The sequence below is a fragment of the Fundulus heteroclitus genome, unplaced genomic scaffold (assembly GCF_011125445.2).
Source record: "Fundulus heteroclitus isolate FHET01 unplaced genomic scaffold, MU-UCD_Fhet_4.1 scaffold_78, whole genome shotgun sequence".
Taxonomy (NCBI): domain Eukaryota; kingdom Metazoa; phylum Chordata; class Actinopteri; order Cyprinodontiformes; family Fundulidae; genus Fundulus; species Fundulus heteroclitus.
This window is the reverse complement of record NW_023397230.1, coordinates 1,142,024-1,158,729: the sequence shown is the minus strand read 5'-3', so window position 1 is coordinate 1,158,729 and position 16,706 is coordinate 1,142,024. Positions and strand designations below refer to the sequence as shown.

At 39.6% G+C, this 16,706-nt stretch overlaps 1 protein-coding gene across 1 annotated transcript in view; it reads left to right on the top strand.

Annotated features, from left to right (window-relative positions):
* Positions 1-543: 543 nt before the first annotated feature.
* Positions 544-16,706, top strand: part of adcy1a (adenylate cyclase 1a) — a gene marked incomplete at its 3' end in the record, with an annotated part of 58,046 nt that continues 41,883 nt past the window's right edge. The window contains 2 exon segments of the mRNA XM_036134261.1: positions 544-2,043; positions 9,797-9,946. Of these exon segments, the coding sequence (XP_035990154.1) occupies positions 1,429-2,043; positions 9,797-9,946 (765 nt within the window).

Genomic DNA, 16,706 nt, shown 5'->3' with positions numbered 1-16,706 from the left:
TTTAATCAATTATTTGCAAATTCTAGCCTTAATCATCTTTCCTGCTTATATTTCAGACATACCAATATAACAAGTTCTAATGTTTCACCCCCCATTCCCCCAGTGGTCAAAACTCCCTGTATTATACTTTTGTGTTTTAAAAAGTATAAATAAGTATAGTTATAATTACATCCAGTATCCTCAAATCTTTCCTCTGTTTCCTGCCTTTTTAAACTTATCAAACCATCTTCCCGTTTTTTCCACATCTGATCGTTTGTACAATTCTTTCTTCTGTTATTGATTGCTACTTTGTTTATTCTCTAATTTACTTTCGTGCACTGTAAAGCCCCCCCCCCCCCCCCCCCCCCCACACACACACACAGCAGATGTGCAAATCGGAGTGATGCATGCACCTAAAAAAAAGTTGCAGCTGCAGCACAAGGAATTCAATATAAGGGTATGTCTATGTTTATTTATATATATATATATATATATATATATATATATATATATATATTCTAGTATTGTGTTGTATTTATTAGGGAAAACTCGAATTTAACTCAGATAACATATCAACAGGGTGCACTGTAGTGAAATGCAGAGCGCAGGCTTGCACAATTTCAGATATGCAAAACATGCACTCCACCATAACAACGGAGCAGCACATTTTAGGATGCACGTCATCTTTCATACATGCGCTGTTTTATTATTATTATTATTCTAACCTCCCTCTGAGCGCGACCTCCGCTGGGTTTACTGCCATTAATTCTTTACGTGAACTCTGCGGTAAAATTTTTATTTTGAGGTGGAGGAGGGCAAGAGAGATGCGGGAAAGACCAAATTATTGCTATATTGGACCATCCACCGGTGCAGCTGGTCTATTTTTAGCCGGGGACTACATCAGCTATGACTGCAGACACTGAGTGGGGAAATCACCAGCCCTGCCGCTGTCTTCATCCAGCCGCTGACCCTTCACTGAGGCAAATCAAACAGCGCCAAGGGAGGCTCAGAAATATAATGCTGTAGAGGAGGCGAGGGTTATGGAAATGTGCCTTTTAAAATGATTTTTGTAAGGACGGGCGTTTTGCTGAGCTTTTTGGAGAGGCGTTTTGTTCATTAAGCCTGATTTGAGTCAACTCGGAGCGCAGGTGACCCCCATCTGAGGCACGGCAGGTGGTCTGCACGCGCCAAGAGTGAGAGAGAGAGAGAAGAAGAAGAGGGAAAGAGCGCGCGGCATAGTGGCTGGGCTGCACACCAATAACCATCAACCTGTAGATAGAGCGTGCACGGTGCGCCACTGCCATCCTCTCCTTCTCTGTCTCCAAGCCCGACATCCATCATCCATGACCCAGGAGAGGGTGCCAACTTCATCCTCCAGAGGAGGAGAGCAGCCGAAAAGTTGAGGGGTCGTGTGCCAAACCCCCTCCTCCTCCCTCCCACCTCAGCTTCATGAATGGCAGGACCATGGAGGAGATACCGTTCGAAAGAGTTAAGACGCGGCGGAGGAAGGGTCGCTGCCCTCCCGGTGCGCCGCTGGGAGCCATCGCCTGCGAGGACGAGTTCAACAGCCAGGAGCTTGAGGCTCTCTTCCAGAACTACAACCTGAAGCTGGAGCAGACCGCCACACTCAAGGCTCTGGCCGTGCTCATCGTGGCCGCGTCGTCGCTGTCTCTGGTGGAGCTGCTCTCCAGCCCGCGGCTCACCTTGTCCAAGGGCTCCAACCCGGTGCACTGCGTGGTGTTCCTGTCGCTCTTCATCGTCACCAACGTCAAGTACCTGCAGGTGACGCAGCTGCAGCAGATCGCCAAGCTCGCCCTGCTGTTCAGCTTCACCTTCGCGCTGCTCTGCTGCCCGTTCCCGCTGGCGCTCGGCACGCCGGAAACGGTGAGCGCCGCAGCCCCGGAGCAAGGTGTTTGGCAGCTCATGCTGGTCACCCTGGTGGCTTACGTGCTGCTGCCCGTGCGGACGCTGCTGGCCGTGCTGTTCGGGGCGATGCTGGCCGGGTCCCATTTCATTGTAATAGCCACATCGGTGACGGGGAGGAAGCAGAAACTGTGGAGACCGGTGAGTGCTTCACCTGTACCAAAATCTAACCAACACCCCGCAGTTTGGGGGGGAAATGTGAAAGTGATTGCACGCAGGATAGCATGAAGGCTCCGCATTCCAGTTGCCTCTGAGCTGTGGAAGGCGTTTGCTTTACTTCCCTCTGATAGTTGAGAGACAACATGTTTACGCATCGAACTTTCCCCGGAGAAGCGAAGGTTAATAAAACACTGTGCATCGATTTTAGCCGGAGGACCGTGAAGCTGCGTCTCCGCTGTTGTGCAGCAGCTGAAGCAGACGAGGAGCTCTCCGGCTCCGAGTGCTGAATCGGGATTCAGACACAACTGCTGAGTTTGATTTCAGACATCCAAAACACGTAGAGATACACATTAATGGGGTCCATGACTGTCCCACCATTTGCTTTTGTAATCCGTTTAAAGGACACAGCTACAACTGCAATCCCATGGTTAGAACATCATAGAAACCTTTCCCCCCAGTAATTCAATTAAGAAAGTTAAACTGGTATTATACTGTATAGATTCATTACACACATAGGGAGCGTTTGCTGCTTTTATTCTGGAAGATTATTGCTTACAACCATCCACTAATATCGACATTCTTTTAATCAGAACATTAGACCCATAAAATGTTTCTAATGCAACACATAGACAAAGTCTCCTTGTTTACTTTAAAGTATATGCACGCAACATTGTGTCAGGCCTTTATTTTGCATATTTAGCATCATTGCAGTGCAGCATGGAGAGGACCAGCCTGTGGCTCTTCTGAGGTGTTAAGGAAATCCAGGTTGCTTTTTTTTTTTAGTATTTTCAACTCCTCTGCGTTGTTGTGTCTCACCTCATCTGTCGTTCTCTCCATAAAATCCTAATGTTTCTCATGGGAATTTAGTTAGGCAAGTCAGTCAAGCTCAGCGATACCATAGTCATCAAAGAATAAAATAGAGTAGAATAGAATCTTTTTTTGTCATTGTTTCACGCAATGAAAAACAGTTCAGCAGCTGCAATTTGGCAGTGGGAGTGTTATGCGTGTGTTATGCACACACACACACACACACACACACACACACACACACACACACACACACACACACACACACACACACACACACACACACACACACACACACACACACATACATACATACATGCATACATATATACAAATAATACAATAGATAGTTCTCAACATAGCATGTATTGATTCTTTTGGCAGTCTGTGCCAAAAGGTATCTGTGCTTAGGTTCTGCATAAAAAAAAAAAAAATCAGCATCAGTATGAAGCTTATCAGTGGGAAGCAGGAGGTGCTCGAATTTTACTGGAAAATGGTTGCGCTGAATTGAGACTTTATGACATGGCTCCCCATATCATCAGTGACTGTGAAACTTCGCACTGGACCTCAACAAACTTGGATTATGCATCTCCACTCTACCTCCAGACTCTAGGAACTTGATTTCCAAATGGAATAGAATATTTATTTTCATCTGAGAAGATGACTAAATCATAGAGCAACAGCCCAGCCATGTTCCTTCTTACCATGAGTTGTTTAACACAAGGTATGTGGCAGTCGAAGCCAGTGTTCTGGACACATCTGTCTGTAGTGTCTCTTGAAGCACTGACTAAAACCACACCTTGTTAATATCCCCCAAATCGCTGAATAAGCCTAGCTTCACAATCCTCTCAAGACAATTATTATCACTGATCTGTGTCCACCTCGTTTTACTGTTCTTTATCCTTCTACTCAACTTTCTAGCCGTAAAGTTAGTTCTTCAAATTGCCTAGGCCATTACAAGGCTATTATGTCTTCATTAAAAACATTTTTTATTAGTCTTATGTCACATTCAAATTTTCTGAAAAAAATAGATTTATGGTTTTCATTAGATGGTTTTCATTCATTTAGCTGTAAGCCATACTCATAAAATTTTAATTAATGGAAATATGAGTGTTACTTTTTAAATGGATTTACAGAAATAAATTGACTATTCAATAACATGTTAATTTATTGTAATGCACCACTTCAACATAAAATATAAGGAAGGCACTAAAGTAATCCTAAACACCTGACTAAGGCTTTCTGTCAACAAACCAGAACGCTTTGTGGCAGAACTTTCTGGTTTGTGACACAGACTGAGCTAGAGAAGGGTTACATTTTTTCAGTTCCTATAACATTACCTTTGAGGTGCAAAAGTGCTTTTACAAGAAGTCACTGGCATTCAAACAATCTTCTTCAACTAAGGTGCTTCTGAATAAATGTATTTTACCAAGTTTCAATCAAGTATATTTGTATAGCCCTTTGCAATAGCCGAACGGTACCCAAAGTGCTTTACAATAGAGCCATAAAACAATACATAAGACATAGAGAAAATACAGATACAATAAAAAGGTGCTGTAGTGGTGCTGTGCTGCTGGACGTTAAAAGCCATTTAATATATATATATATATATATATATATATATATATATATATATATATATATATATATATATATCTATATATATATATATATATATATATATATATATATATATATATATATAGATATATATACACATAGATAGAAAGGAGCAGACAAAAGGAGGAACACCTAAGAGACCGTATTACCCCAGGTCAGAATAAAATGCAAATTTAAAAAATTGGGTCTTAAGCCGCAGTAGTGCTGCGGATGTCAGGGGGTAGTTGGTTCCACAGTCTGGGAGCAGTGACGGCAAAAGAACGATCGCCCCACTGTTTAAGTCTTGACCTAGGGACCACTAACAGAAGCTGACCCGAGGATGATTTTTAAATCATTCTCAGTTGTTTGTGTATTGAACCTTTGTTTATATAGTTTTCCCAAACAACTAATAGCTCTCAAGGAAATATAAAAAGGAACTATATCAAATCTAGGACAAAAAGTGATAGCTGTAAATGGTACCATAATATAATATGAATGAGAAATGAACATAATTTCAACAACAACAACGATAATAATAATAATAATAATAATAATAATAATAATAATAATAATAATAATAATAATAATAATGATGATGATGATAACTAAATAAATATCCCCTTAAGGAGCTTAACTTACCTAAACGTCTGCCATTAAATAAAACAATCCTCTGTGTGTTTAAATAGATATTTTAACTGTAACCTTTTTTTACATCTTCACTTCTTGTAATAATTTAACTTTCATATCAGCCAGAAACATCTGACTAATATCAAATGCATTTAATGATAGCTAATCATGTCTAATTAACCCCTACTGTTTTGGGTTGTGTAATTAGACCCAAGCAGCAAAAGTGCTGTGAAGGCCTATTGGAATTTATATTATTTCTTGTCCTACTACAAAATAAAATGGCTTTTGGGAGGCCCAAGTATCTATGACAAATCACCAAATTTGACACAAAATTGTCCCCCTAGTGAGAGTTTTGTATTTTAACTGAAATAAAAAGGGACATGACTAAACGGCTTTAGAGCGCCCCCTAAACTCAGCCAGTATAAAATGCCTGGTATACCTCTACCTGTATAACATTTGGTACACATAGAGAACCCACTGAAATGAATAAACAAATTAGCATGTCATAAAACCAACAGGAAGTCAGCCATTTTGGGTCAAATGTTCATTGTTGAGGGAACTTCGACTAACTCGGTTTAAGCTATTGGTAAAAATCTTGTCAAAAGCTTTTAGCTGCAACAAAGCATATGGATTTGGCCACGCCTCAAAATCCAATTTATTGTGATGAAAGACGAAAGTGTACAAACGTAGGTCTAGCTGTACCAAACTTTGCGTGAGTCATCGTAGACCAGCACTCAAGGCATTGCCATGGTCATTACTGACATCACTTTAGCCCTGCCCACTTAGAACAGGATGTAACATGTTTCACTGGCTGATGTTTTCAACTGGTGTGGGCGTGGCGAAGTGGCGCACCTCACCATTCGCACATGGCTAGCTCTAAATCACACAAGCAAGATCAGACTGACTCCAAACAGGAAGTGACTAATATTTCAAACAGAAAGATCCAATTATGGTCAAATTTTGAAGACTACTCACTGGAGCTGGGTTTAGGCTGACCGAACATCATATTGAGGCTTACTTATGGCACCGCCTAGTGGCGACTTGTGGAACTGAGCAGCAGGCTTGCTGAAGGTGTTAAGCTAGGTTTTTGACACATTGAATGGGGTGCCAAAAGAGACACCATCAGGCTGTCCCCGCCCCCGTGTGTGGGCCCCACATGCTGTCGCAGTGCGAGGTTCTTCATCTCTGAGTTTTTGTAACTTGGCACGTAAGCAGGTTTCATCCAAACCACGTGTGCATGTTTCATTCAAAATAGGGGAATTGAAAGGAGTCTTTGCCGAGCAAGTTTGCCTGTAATGACAGCAAACGGTACAGAAGTTTCAAGCAGCACAACTTTGTTAAATACAGGTTTTATTATCGTCAATTCCGTGATTGAAAACAGCATACACATATTATTGGCATACTTTCAGGGGTGGATTTATTAGCCAGGTTTGTGGGCACAAACAAGGACTTTGGCTTCTGTTTCCATCATTTGCAGTGTGAATCAAGTCTAAAACAACAGCCTACAGTATAAAAAGCAATCAGCTTTTATTCAGTAAAAACAATGTGTGTATTTTAAACCTTTTATTTCAAAAAGATCCCTGTGGGCATTACAGACAGGCTGTATTCCCCATCTTCACGTCTAAACATCTACAGAACTCCTATGGGCTTGCTCACAGTCCGCACAGCGTTGTGTGACACCCCAACTCAGCCTTTATGTGGCCATGCTGAATGATTGTGATTGCGATACAGTGTTTAGCAGTGCTGAGGTGCAAGGACCATACTAAATATCTCGCAGCTCTTGTTTTTAAATTTTGTGGCACTAGTGGTCCGGCAGGAAGGGGGCTAAACGAGAGGGGGGAGATATGCAGCAAAGGTCCACAGGCCCAAATCTAATCCAGGACAGCCATATCAAAGACTAAGGCCTCCGTATATGGGTTGTTTGTGTTACCCCCGGGCCACTGGCACACCCACTTCATGTAGCTTTAATCTTAATTGTAATGTCTGAGAAACCCAGCAGATAATTAAAGCATGATCTCAGAGTGATAAGAAAAAGGAGACCCCTCTACCTGGTGTAAAAAAACAGTACTTGGAAAGGTCTGATGATTATAGTACAAGTTGTTCTCGGCACCTCTTTGGTGAAACACAAATGTGCGTTTCTGTCACTGAGGTTAAAGCTTAACTCACCTCATGCAATACAGGATGTAATAATGAATGATGACAGAACTGTGTAAAAGTCTTAGGCCATCCCTTGTTTTTTTTGTTTATTGACGTTCCAAGCTTCCAGAGTTTCATCAAGCCTATTTAAGGTGGTCCTGTTCAACAATTTTAACGCTAATAAACCTCTTTCAGAGACTTTGACTGCTTTATTACTTATTTAGTGTTTACTGTAATACATAAATCACGTAACTCTGATCTGTGACTTTAATTCACAAAAAAGATCCAAAACACAACAAGCAAGCCAGTGTTGTGTCTGTAACAGCCATGTTAGCAAATAACCTACTTTAAAAAGCATCTTTAGACTCTGTGTTACAAATTTTCCCCAAATCTTTACACATAAACGAAAATTCCTGAAGATAGCACATTTTGACCAACGAAAAAGAACCATGGACATATTGCTGTTCACCAACAGAAGAATAATGCAATTTCTTAGCTTTTATTGCATTTTCTTTCTGCTGATTAAAGACATGACTTTCAGATAGGTTATATCTGCTCCAGGACTGCTCCTTATGTCCTCCACTTGTTCACATACATTCTTTTTTCACAGAAATTGGCCAATTAATTTTCTGAATTTTTTAGGGTCAATCCGTTGATTGATTTTAATTGATGATCGGGAGGTCAGTTACTAAAAAGTCTGAAATTCGTTCCCATTCATTAAACACTTAAAGCTAAGGACTTCTATCAGTATGGGGAAAGACTTTGATGCAGGAATTGGGATAATCTTGTGATTCTTTCTTTTATTAAATTAAATACTGCCACCTCTATCAATGAACTGCTGCACATTTCTGTGCTTTTTCATTTCCATTATAACAGGTCAAAGTCAGGATCAACATATTAGGCCTCAAAGAAAACCAGAAAAAGTCGGATTCCTGGTTTATGTGTTATTTTCTAGGCACACGCTGCATTAAAAGCTGTCATGCTCTGATTACAGAATGAACAGGAAATAAGTAAAGAAGCCAAGTCTCTTACAAGGACCCTGGAGAACTATTCAACAAGACTACTTTGACAGAATAACAGCAGTTTAAGCTGCTTGAAATAAATATGCTGTACTACCAATTAGAAAGAAATGGGACCCACATTTTTTTTAATTTGATTTAGAAAACTAATTGTCTTTATTTCACTCAGACTTGAACACTTTAATCATCCTGCTATTTTCTGGTATTACAGATACATCTCAAATAAATGGAATATCACTGAAAAAGTAATTATTTTAGTATTTCAATTTAAAGTGTGAAATTGGTTTGTTGTTTAACTTAATAAGCATCTATTTCTGATAACTTTGATGATAATGGCTTGCAGCTAATGAAAAATGAAATATCATGATTTAGAAACAAAACTGTGGACTCTCGAAGAATATTTGCTTATTTTACTATAGATTCTCTTTGGTTTTAGGTCAGACCAGTAACCTAAAACCACAAAACTAGTCAAGCAAATTGATGCCATGGCAGTTAAGCAGGTTTTGGTACTTTTGACAGTCCTGTTTGAATAAGAAAACCTTAAAGTCTGCCAACAGAGGGAAGCATGAAGTGCTCTAAAATGTCCTGGTTGATGACTGTGCTGGCTCTGGACTTGATATAACACCAACATTGGATCAGAACCAGCAGATGGCATGGCTAGACAAATCATGTTTCTGTGGAAACTTCGCACTGCAAACAAATTAGATTCTGTTCCTCTTCACCCTTCGTCCAGACTTTGGGACCATTATTTGTAAGTGAAAGCCAAAATTTATTTTCATCTGAAACGAGGACTTTGGAGCACTGAGCGACAGTCCTGGCTTTTTTTCTGCTTGGCCCAGAGAGCATGGTTCTGATGTTGCCTCTGGTTCAGGTGTGGCTTAACACAAGGAATGGAACCGTTGGAGCCCATGGATATATCTCTGTGCACTTCAAAGTGTTACCAAGGCTGCAGTTATATTCACTGTGTACTTTTTCCTTCCACTCAATTTTTCATTAAAGTGCTTGAAAATAAGCCTCAATGAACAGACAGCTTAATTAGCAATGACCTTTTGGGACTTAATTCCAATCTGTCTTTCCAATGAATGTCTACGTAGGTCACAGTATATAAAAAAATCTTCCTCTATATATATATTTTTTTTACAATATACACATTTTCTGATAAGCTAAATGTTGGCTTTTCATTAGCTATAAGCCATAATCATCAGAAATATGTTGCTCTATGAGTAGTTGTACTTTGTGAAATGACTGATATTCTGATTTATTGAGATGCACCTGTATGATTCTTAAATCGGTTTTGTATTAGTATGTTACTATCATCTCTCAGATCTATTTTGTTCAGATTGAAAGACACGAAGTATCACATTTGTTGATTAGTAATATTTTTTTGCCTTTCTGCCTTTCGTGTGTGTAGCATTTGGTCTTTCATGCCTATACCTGCTCTCAGTCCGTCTATACGGTTCTACCGAGGACTGTTGGCTCTATGCAGAAGCTCACATTTGCAGATGTGTGCAGCTTTGTTAGGCATGTCTGCTCTTGTTTGTGTGCAGCTGGTGGCCAACGCCGTGCTCTTCACCAGCGTCAACCTGTCGGGGGTGTTTGTGAGGATCCTCACCGAGCGCACCCAGAGGAAGGTCTTCCTGCAGGCTCGCAACTGCATCGAGGAGCGTTTGCGGCTGGAGGACGAAAATGAGAAGCAGGTGAGGAGTGAACTTCAAACTGCACAGCTTCTTCAGAAGTTCTTGAAAGCGTTCAGGTGCCAGCGTATTCCAACAACCTGCCCACAGGCATGCAGTAACTATGACAGCAGCTATTTAAGGAAAGAACAATTACTGAGGCACATGCTGCAGTGCCACATATTCCTCCCCCTCCATACGCACCTTCATGGAGGGATTTAACTAAGCAACGATCAGGCAACTTTAACCCGCAGAGATTCTCTATTCTGAGCCGCACCCGTCTTATCCGGCACTCACTGAGGAGAAAGTTAATTATTCAATGTTTTCAACACAAACAACAGACTCCATTTGTTTGACACAACGCTCACACACCTCACACCTGTTCTTTGTAGATTAGGAGAAGATATGCCGCGTTTTCCCCCAGCAGCATCGGACTCCCTTCTGACAGGCAATTATACAAGCAGATTGCTTCCATGGCCTCCCAACTCCAGGAAAGGTCATGGTTTATTTAGGAAAGAGAAACACACACACAGCTCTCTGATCACGATCTACCAGCAAACCTCTGCTGTGGTGATCATGACCACGGGTCTCAGAGATGATGATCCCCCATCAAACGGCTTGAAACACGGCCGTGTGTTTGATCCATAGGTCGTATTGATTCCCGAACAAGCAGGGGCTATATTCGGTACACCTTTGTGGGAAACCAGCTCTCCTGCTCAATTTTCTGAAACGGGAAGAAATCCAGAACTTCCTCTTCATTCATTAAATAAGGAAAAGGAGAAGATATGACTTTTATAACCTTTCCAAAAGAGGCAGTCTAACTCAAATGAGATTATCAACATCTCTGAGGCAGATTGATCAGGAATTGAAACTTGATCTGTTTCTTTTTGTCTCTGATTTTAAGAGAAGTTCATTAAGTCAACTGTGAATTGAATATTTAGGTAAATGCAGACTGGAGTTGAACTGCCTGGACTTCTCTGTTTGCTTTAATCAATTTATTCTGAATAACGAAGTGTGCAGACGTTTCTCAGAAGCAACTGAGGTGACATCGACTTGTTTACACGGCACCTTGCAAAGATATTCACACCCCTTGAAAATTTTGTCGCTTTACAATCACAAACTTTAATGTAATCTATTGGGATTTTATGTGACAGACCAAAGCTGTGCATAATTGTGAAGTGGGAGGAAAATTATATATGAGTTTTACAATTTCTTTACGATATACATCAGAAAAATTGGCATGCGTTTATATTCAACCCCCCGGTATAATAGTTTTAGAACCACATTTAACAGCTGCAAGGCTTTTGGGGTTGGTATCTGCCATCAACTCTGACCATGTTTCCCGGTCTCTTCTAAAATATACAACTCCACAGCATGATGGTACCACCACTATGTTTCACAGTGGGGATGGTGGGTTCAGAGCAGGTGCCTCATCACACATTGAGTTTTGCATACAAGCCAAAAGGTTCTTTTCTATTCAGTTGAATTGAATTTATATTTCAATTTTACTTTACTTTACTTTAACAATACTTTACTAAACCCAAATAAAGATTTTTCATCTTGTTGAAAGGGTGAGGACCAATGTTCCCCCTAATTTTTCATGTGTCTCAGCATTCACTGGACTCTGTGAGCAACATCACATGTGCTACACCAGTGTTACACCTGTCCAAAACCTGAGACTATAACAAGTTACATGGCTTACTAAAATGATAAAATTATAGCAATAATTTATTTTAGATCACGTAGTTTAGATACAACTGATTTAGCCCCTTACATGAAAAAGACTATTTGGGATTTTTTTTAATAAGCTGTAATATGTTTTATGCAGAGTATGTGTCCTGCTAAGGAAAAACTGAGAGACATGTACATCTTTCACAGTTAAAATTTTATTGCAATTAAATTATTTACATTTTGCACAATGAGACTTAACACAAGCATGTGGTACTGTGCAGCCTCCCTTCTATCTGTCTGCTCCAGGGAAGCTGTGGCTACTAACATAGCTCACTACCATCCGGGTGTGAATGTGTGCATGAATGGGTGAATGACTGACGGTAGTGTGAAGTGCTTTGGGGTCATCAGACTTGATTAAGCGTTATACAAGCACAAGCCAGTTGTATATACACTTGAAGTCCCTAACGGAAAAATAAAGTTACTTGAACTTGATATATTGCAATATTCCTCAGGCATGCACTCATAAAACAAGAAAAGAAGGCTGGTCAGAAACCAGCAGAAACCACGCATTGCAAAGGACTCCAACTGCAGCTCATAACCCCAGTGGAGCAACAGCGCTCCGGAAACAAACAGCAGGCGTAGCGCTCAAAAACCAACCAAATTGGTTGAAAAACGGCTCATAGGATCGTAGGTAAGCAGAACCCAAAATGACAGCCACACAAACAGCTGACATGGAGCAGGAGCTAACAAGACACACTGCCACCTGCTCAACTAGAAATGCATCTGTCCCACCAAACAGTGTGTTCCCATCAAAACTCTCCTTGAGTCCACTTGGTTTGACCCTGCTCCTAAGCAGGCCGGAGAAACCCAGGCTGGCCCTGGAAAAAAAACTGCTGCTGAAATGTTCGCAAGCGGACCAAGCCGAGAAGAGACAGCCAAACCAAGCCGGTGCAAAAGGAGCTAATGTAGGAGCTCTTGTAATCCCTCATTAATCATAGATGAATATCTATGGGTGGAATAATCTTCTGTAGTGCAAACTGTTCTGAGGAGGCGATGAAGTTAAGACTGTTGTGGAGTTATCGTGTCTGTGAGAAGGATGCTCAAGGTTGCCCATACTGATTTTTATTCTATTTCCTTCTTTCCATATTGAGCCCGGTAGATGCTCCAGACCAGTCTTCAGAACAAAACTGGGATTTTTTTAATAAGCATGTTTGACCTTTTGGAGTCAATTACTCTGATGCTGCTACTAGCGCCTTTCCTTTACATGTCTTGTTGTAAGCTAAAAAAAGATCACCTTCTATAGCTTTCTTTTGTACAACGACCTTTCTTGTTACCACTTTTCCATAAAGATCAGATTTGTAGAATGCATGGCTGCCAGTTGTCCCGCAAACAGATTCTCCTACCTGATCCGTAAGGAGGTGTCACAGGCCCCTGGAGTGCTGCTCTGTTAAATGCTCTCCTAGTCCAGGCTGTCAGTTTTCCATGCCCATGTCTTTGAAGGTTTGCAGCTGTGTCGTACTCTTTCCATTTTCAGATGATGGATTGTGAGATGTAGGATACAGTTTTACAAGCTTTGGTCTTTGTGATGCCACTAATGTTTACTGATGTTCTATAAATAACCTCTCATGGCATCACAGAACAACTGAGATATATATTGAGATTAAATTACACAGAGATTAACTCTATTTATTAATTAGATCTTTTGAAGAAGCTTGTATGCACTAGATTTAGCTTAAGGACACATGTTTAAAGGGTGCTGAAACCAAACGCACATGCATTTTTTTATTTTATCTATTAAAACTATATTGGCATATTTCTGATGAATATCACATCTAATTTTGTGTTGGTCTATCACATAAAATAGAAGTTATTTTATATTTTAATGTAATAAAATAACATTAAAATACATTGAAGTTTGTTGTTGCAGAATGGCAAAATGTGTAAAACTTCTAAGGGTATGAATACCTTTCCAAAGGCACTGTGAGTTGGAAACGACAAAAGAGCAGAGCAGAAAGAAGAAAAAGGTCAGCATGGTGTGAGTTGGGATTATTTTAACGAATGACTCTGTCCAAAGCAAGAAAAAAGTTTTCTAACCCCTTTGTGGCTAAGAGGTAATTGCAAGGCACTAATGGTTTATGAGAACATCCTCCAGAGCAAAGTATTTTTTAACATTCTCCTGGGAATAATCTAGGGCTCTGGGTTTGGTCACACTGCTGCTACAGCTCTCAGTTCAGACCAATCTAAAGACAGAACGAGGAAAAAAAGTAAAAATCTAATCTAGTTTTATTATTCGACTGACTGCAAATCAATTAGCATGACTGATTTGAGTTCTACATGAAAACAAACATGACCACTGTTCATTGGACTAGCCCGAGGACACTTGGCTGACATTTAAAAAAAGTTATTCATGCATGCAGACATTATTTACATTAGTTTCACCAAGCCACCCTGCAGAATAGAGCAAGTCAGACATTCCACTTCTGCCAGCCATTTTTAATTGCATGCTTACTATTGTGGTGTTTTTCCAACTTGCATTTTTGCCATTTTGTTTTAGTCTTCGGTCTTCATGTTTTCAGTTTTTGCTTCCTCAAAAATCGCAGCGACTCTCATAAGAGGTCTGTTGAGAATGTTCATCTAAACACTCCCGACGGCAAAGAGTGATGATTGTGTTTGTTTTGTCATTATCAAAGTTGTTAGAAAGAGCTACAATGATCCCCAGTGCTGGTCAGAAATGTACATACACTCATCATTGGGATAGGTGGCACATCAGTGTTGAGCTTTCTATTATTTATTCAAACCATTACTTTTAGAGGATGTAAAGGCAACGACTTCAGTGATTTTTATAAATCAAGGATTCTTTGTTAATTATTTTTATTTGCATGTCCATATGGCTGCATGTGTCACTTGAGCTTGCAGATGTCGACTCTGAACCAGGAGCTTCATTTTTGGCCAACCTTCTCTCAGCCAATGGAGTAAACTGTTTTCACAGCTAACAGCGACCCTGCCATTTGAGAAACTTCCGCTTTATGAGAAGATTCCTGGGTTGCTGTTGAACTTCCTAGTTTCCTTTGATCTGCAGCTGCAAATAGCTCAACTAGGACACAAACAGCTCAAAATTTGTTTTGAAATTTGTAATGCAGACTGACATTAGGTCTTGCAGAATATTGAATGGAAATGTTGAATTTCAACTCCAATAGCAATTTGCAGACTAAATTTAAAAGCTTGGATTGTTCAAGGAAACCAGCCGAAATCTGGCCAGGGAGTATGTAAGTATTTGAACCTGTAAATCTATTTTAAACAATAATACATTAGAGAAGGCCTACAACACAATCAACATTTGCTCTCAAAAATTATCTGGAGATGATCTATGCTATATCAGTTCATAACAAAAAAAAAAGATTATTGTTTGAAAGCATCACTAATAGATGTGCAAAAATAATATACTATTTATACCAAAGATGACTGCATGTACATTTCTGACTAGTATTGTAGATGGATTGATTCTATGCATTTCCCTTGGGATTTGTGTTTTTTTCCTTTAAAATTTCAAGACATTTGGCAAAAGCCAGCAAGTCCAAAGACTTGCAGTTCTATTAAAGCTCTTATAAATTGAGTTTACTCAGACTCAGACCCAGGGCTGATTTAGGTTTCTGAATATGTTCACTTTTTGTTTATACTTTTAAACAAAAATCATTAAGGGTGAAATTCTAAACACATACTATAAGACAGTATGGTCCATTACTAATTATCTTGTCACACACAGTCTCAGTGAAATAAAGCAGGAAAAGATGAGATGCATTTAAAATATTAATGCGCAATTATAAAAGTGTCAAGAAAAAAAGTGGAAGAAATTAATAAAACAGGTGACTTAATATTTTATACAAGTGGCCACAGCTCTACCCCTTAGGCTTTCACAATTTCCACACCTCAGCAAATAAATAAAATGCTTGTAATAAACTAAACTTGTTTTATCTTCAGTAGGTTTGACGGCTGCTGCCTTAATGTATTATTTTCTTTGTTCTCAAGTTTGTGAATGGAAATACAGCCCTGCCTCTCGACAGCTACTCAGCGCGGCCACTAGATGATTCATAGTGCGTTTACAATCATTTGACATCCTGTGAGAATTTGAAGTGTGCTTCATGCTGCTGCAACTGAGAGCCATTCAGATCCATGGGGATAGACTGCCTTCTAGGCTTTTTTTAATTTATTTTTTTTGCAGAATCAGCCAATGTTGTTTTTTAAGAGAATCATTTTATTTTGTAACTTCAGGAAAAACAGAAGAACCTAAATGTAAACTGCTGGCTCTAGAGGCAGCAGAGGTAATTGGACATGCTAAACAAGCATACAGGATTTTTCTTTTTCTCCCAATTAGACCTCAGAAGGTTTTCAGAGCAAATATTGTTCTCTCTTAAGCTGATAGAAAGAGTAGTGGCGGGTTTAATTCTTAAACAATTATTTTCCCCCTTATGCTGGAGGGTTTGATGTCGAAAAGAGTCAGTGACAAAGTGTAGCTGTAGACAATTACATAAAAACTGCTTCACTGTTGTTGTGGTTTCCAGCACAGAAAGCAAAAAGGCAAACCTACAGTGTAAACCAGTGCATCATTGCTCAAATCTACATAGATATGCTATGTAGATTATTATTGAAGTTTATTTCAGTAGCTCTGTTCACTAAGGGAAACACACTATATCAATTAATTACACACAGACTGATGTTTTCAAGCCTTTATTCCAGTTAATTATGATGATTTTCCGTTACAGTTGATGAATAAAAGACATTCCAGATTAGAATACCGCGTCAGACTAATACAAGACAAAACTTTATACATAATTTAAAAACATTTTCCTATTTAATACCTGCTCATATATATGTACAGACCTTTTACTAAAAAATTGAATATCATGGAAAATGTGTTTAATTTCCATAATTGCATTCAAAAAGCCAAACTCTCATAGATCATAGATTCATGGCCCACAATTGAAACTATTTAAAGTTTGTATGTGTTTATTTTTACATAAATAGGGCGTCGAGCTCATGAAAACCCACAAAAACAGGAATCCACAAAATAAGAATACTTTGAAGAAATCGGCCCAAATTTCGCAGAGCATTAATG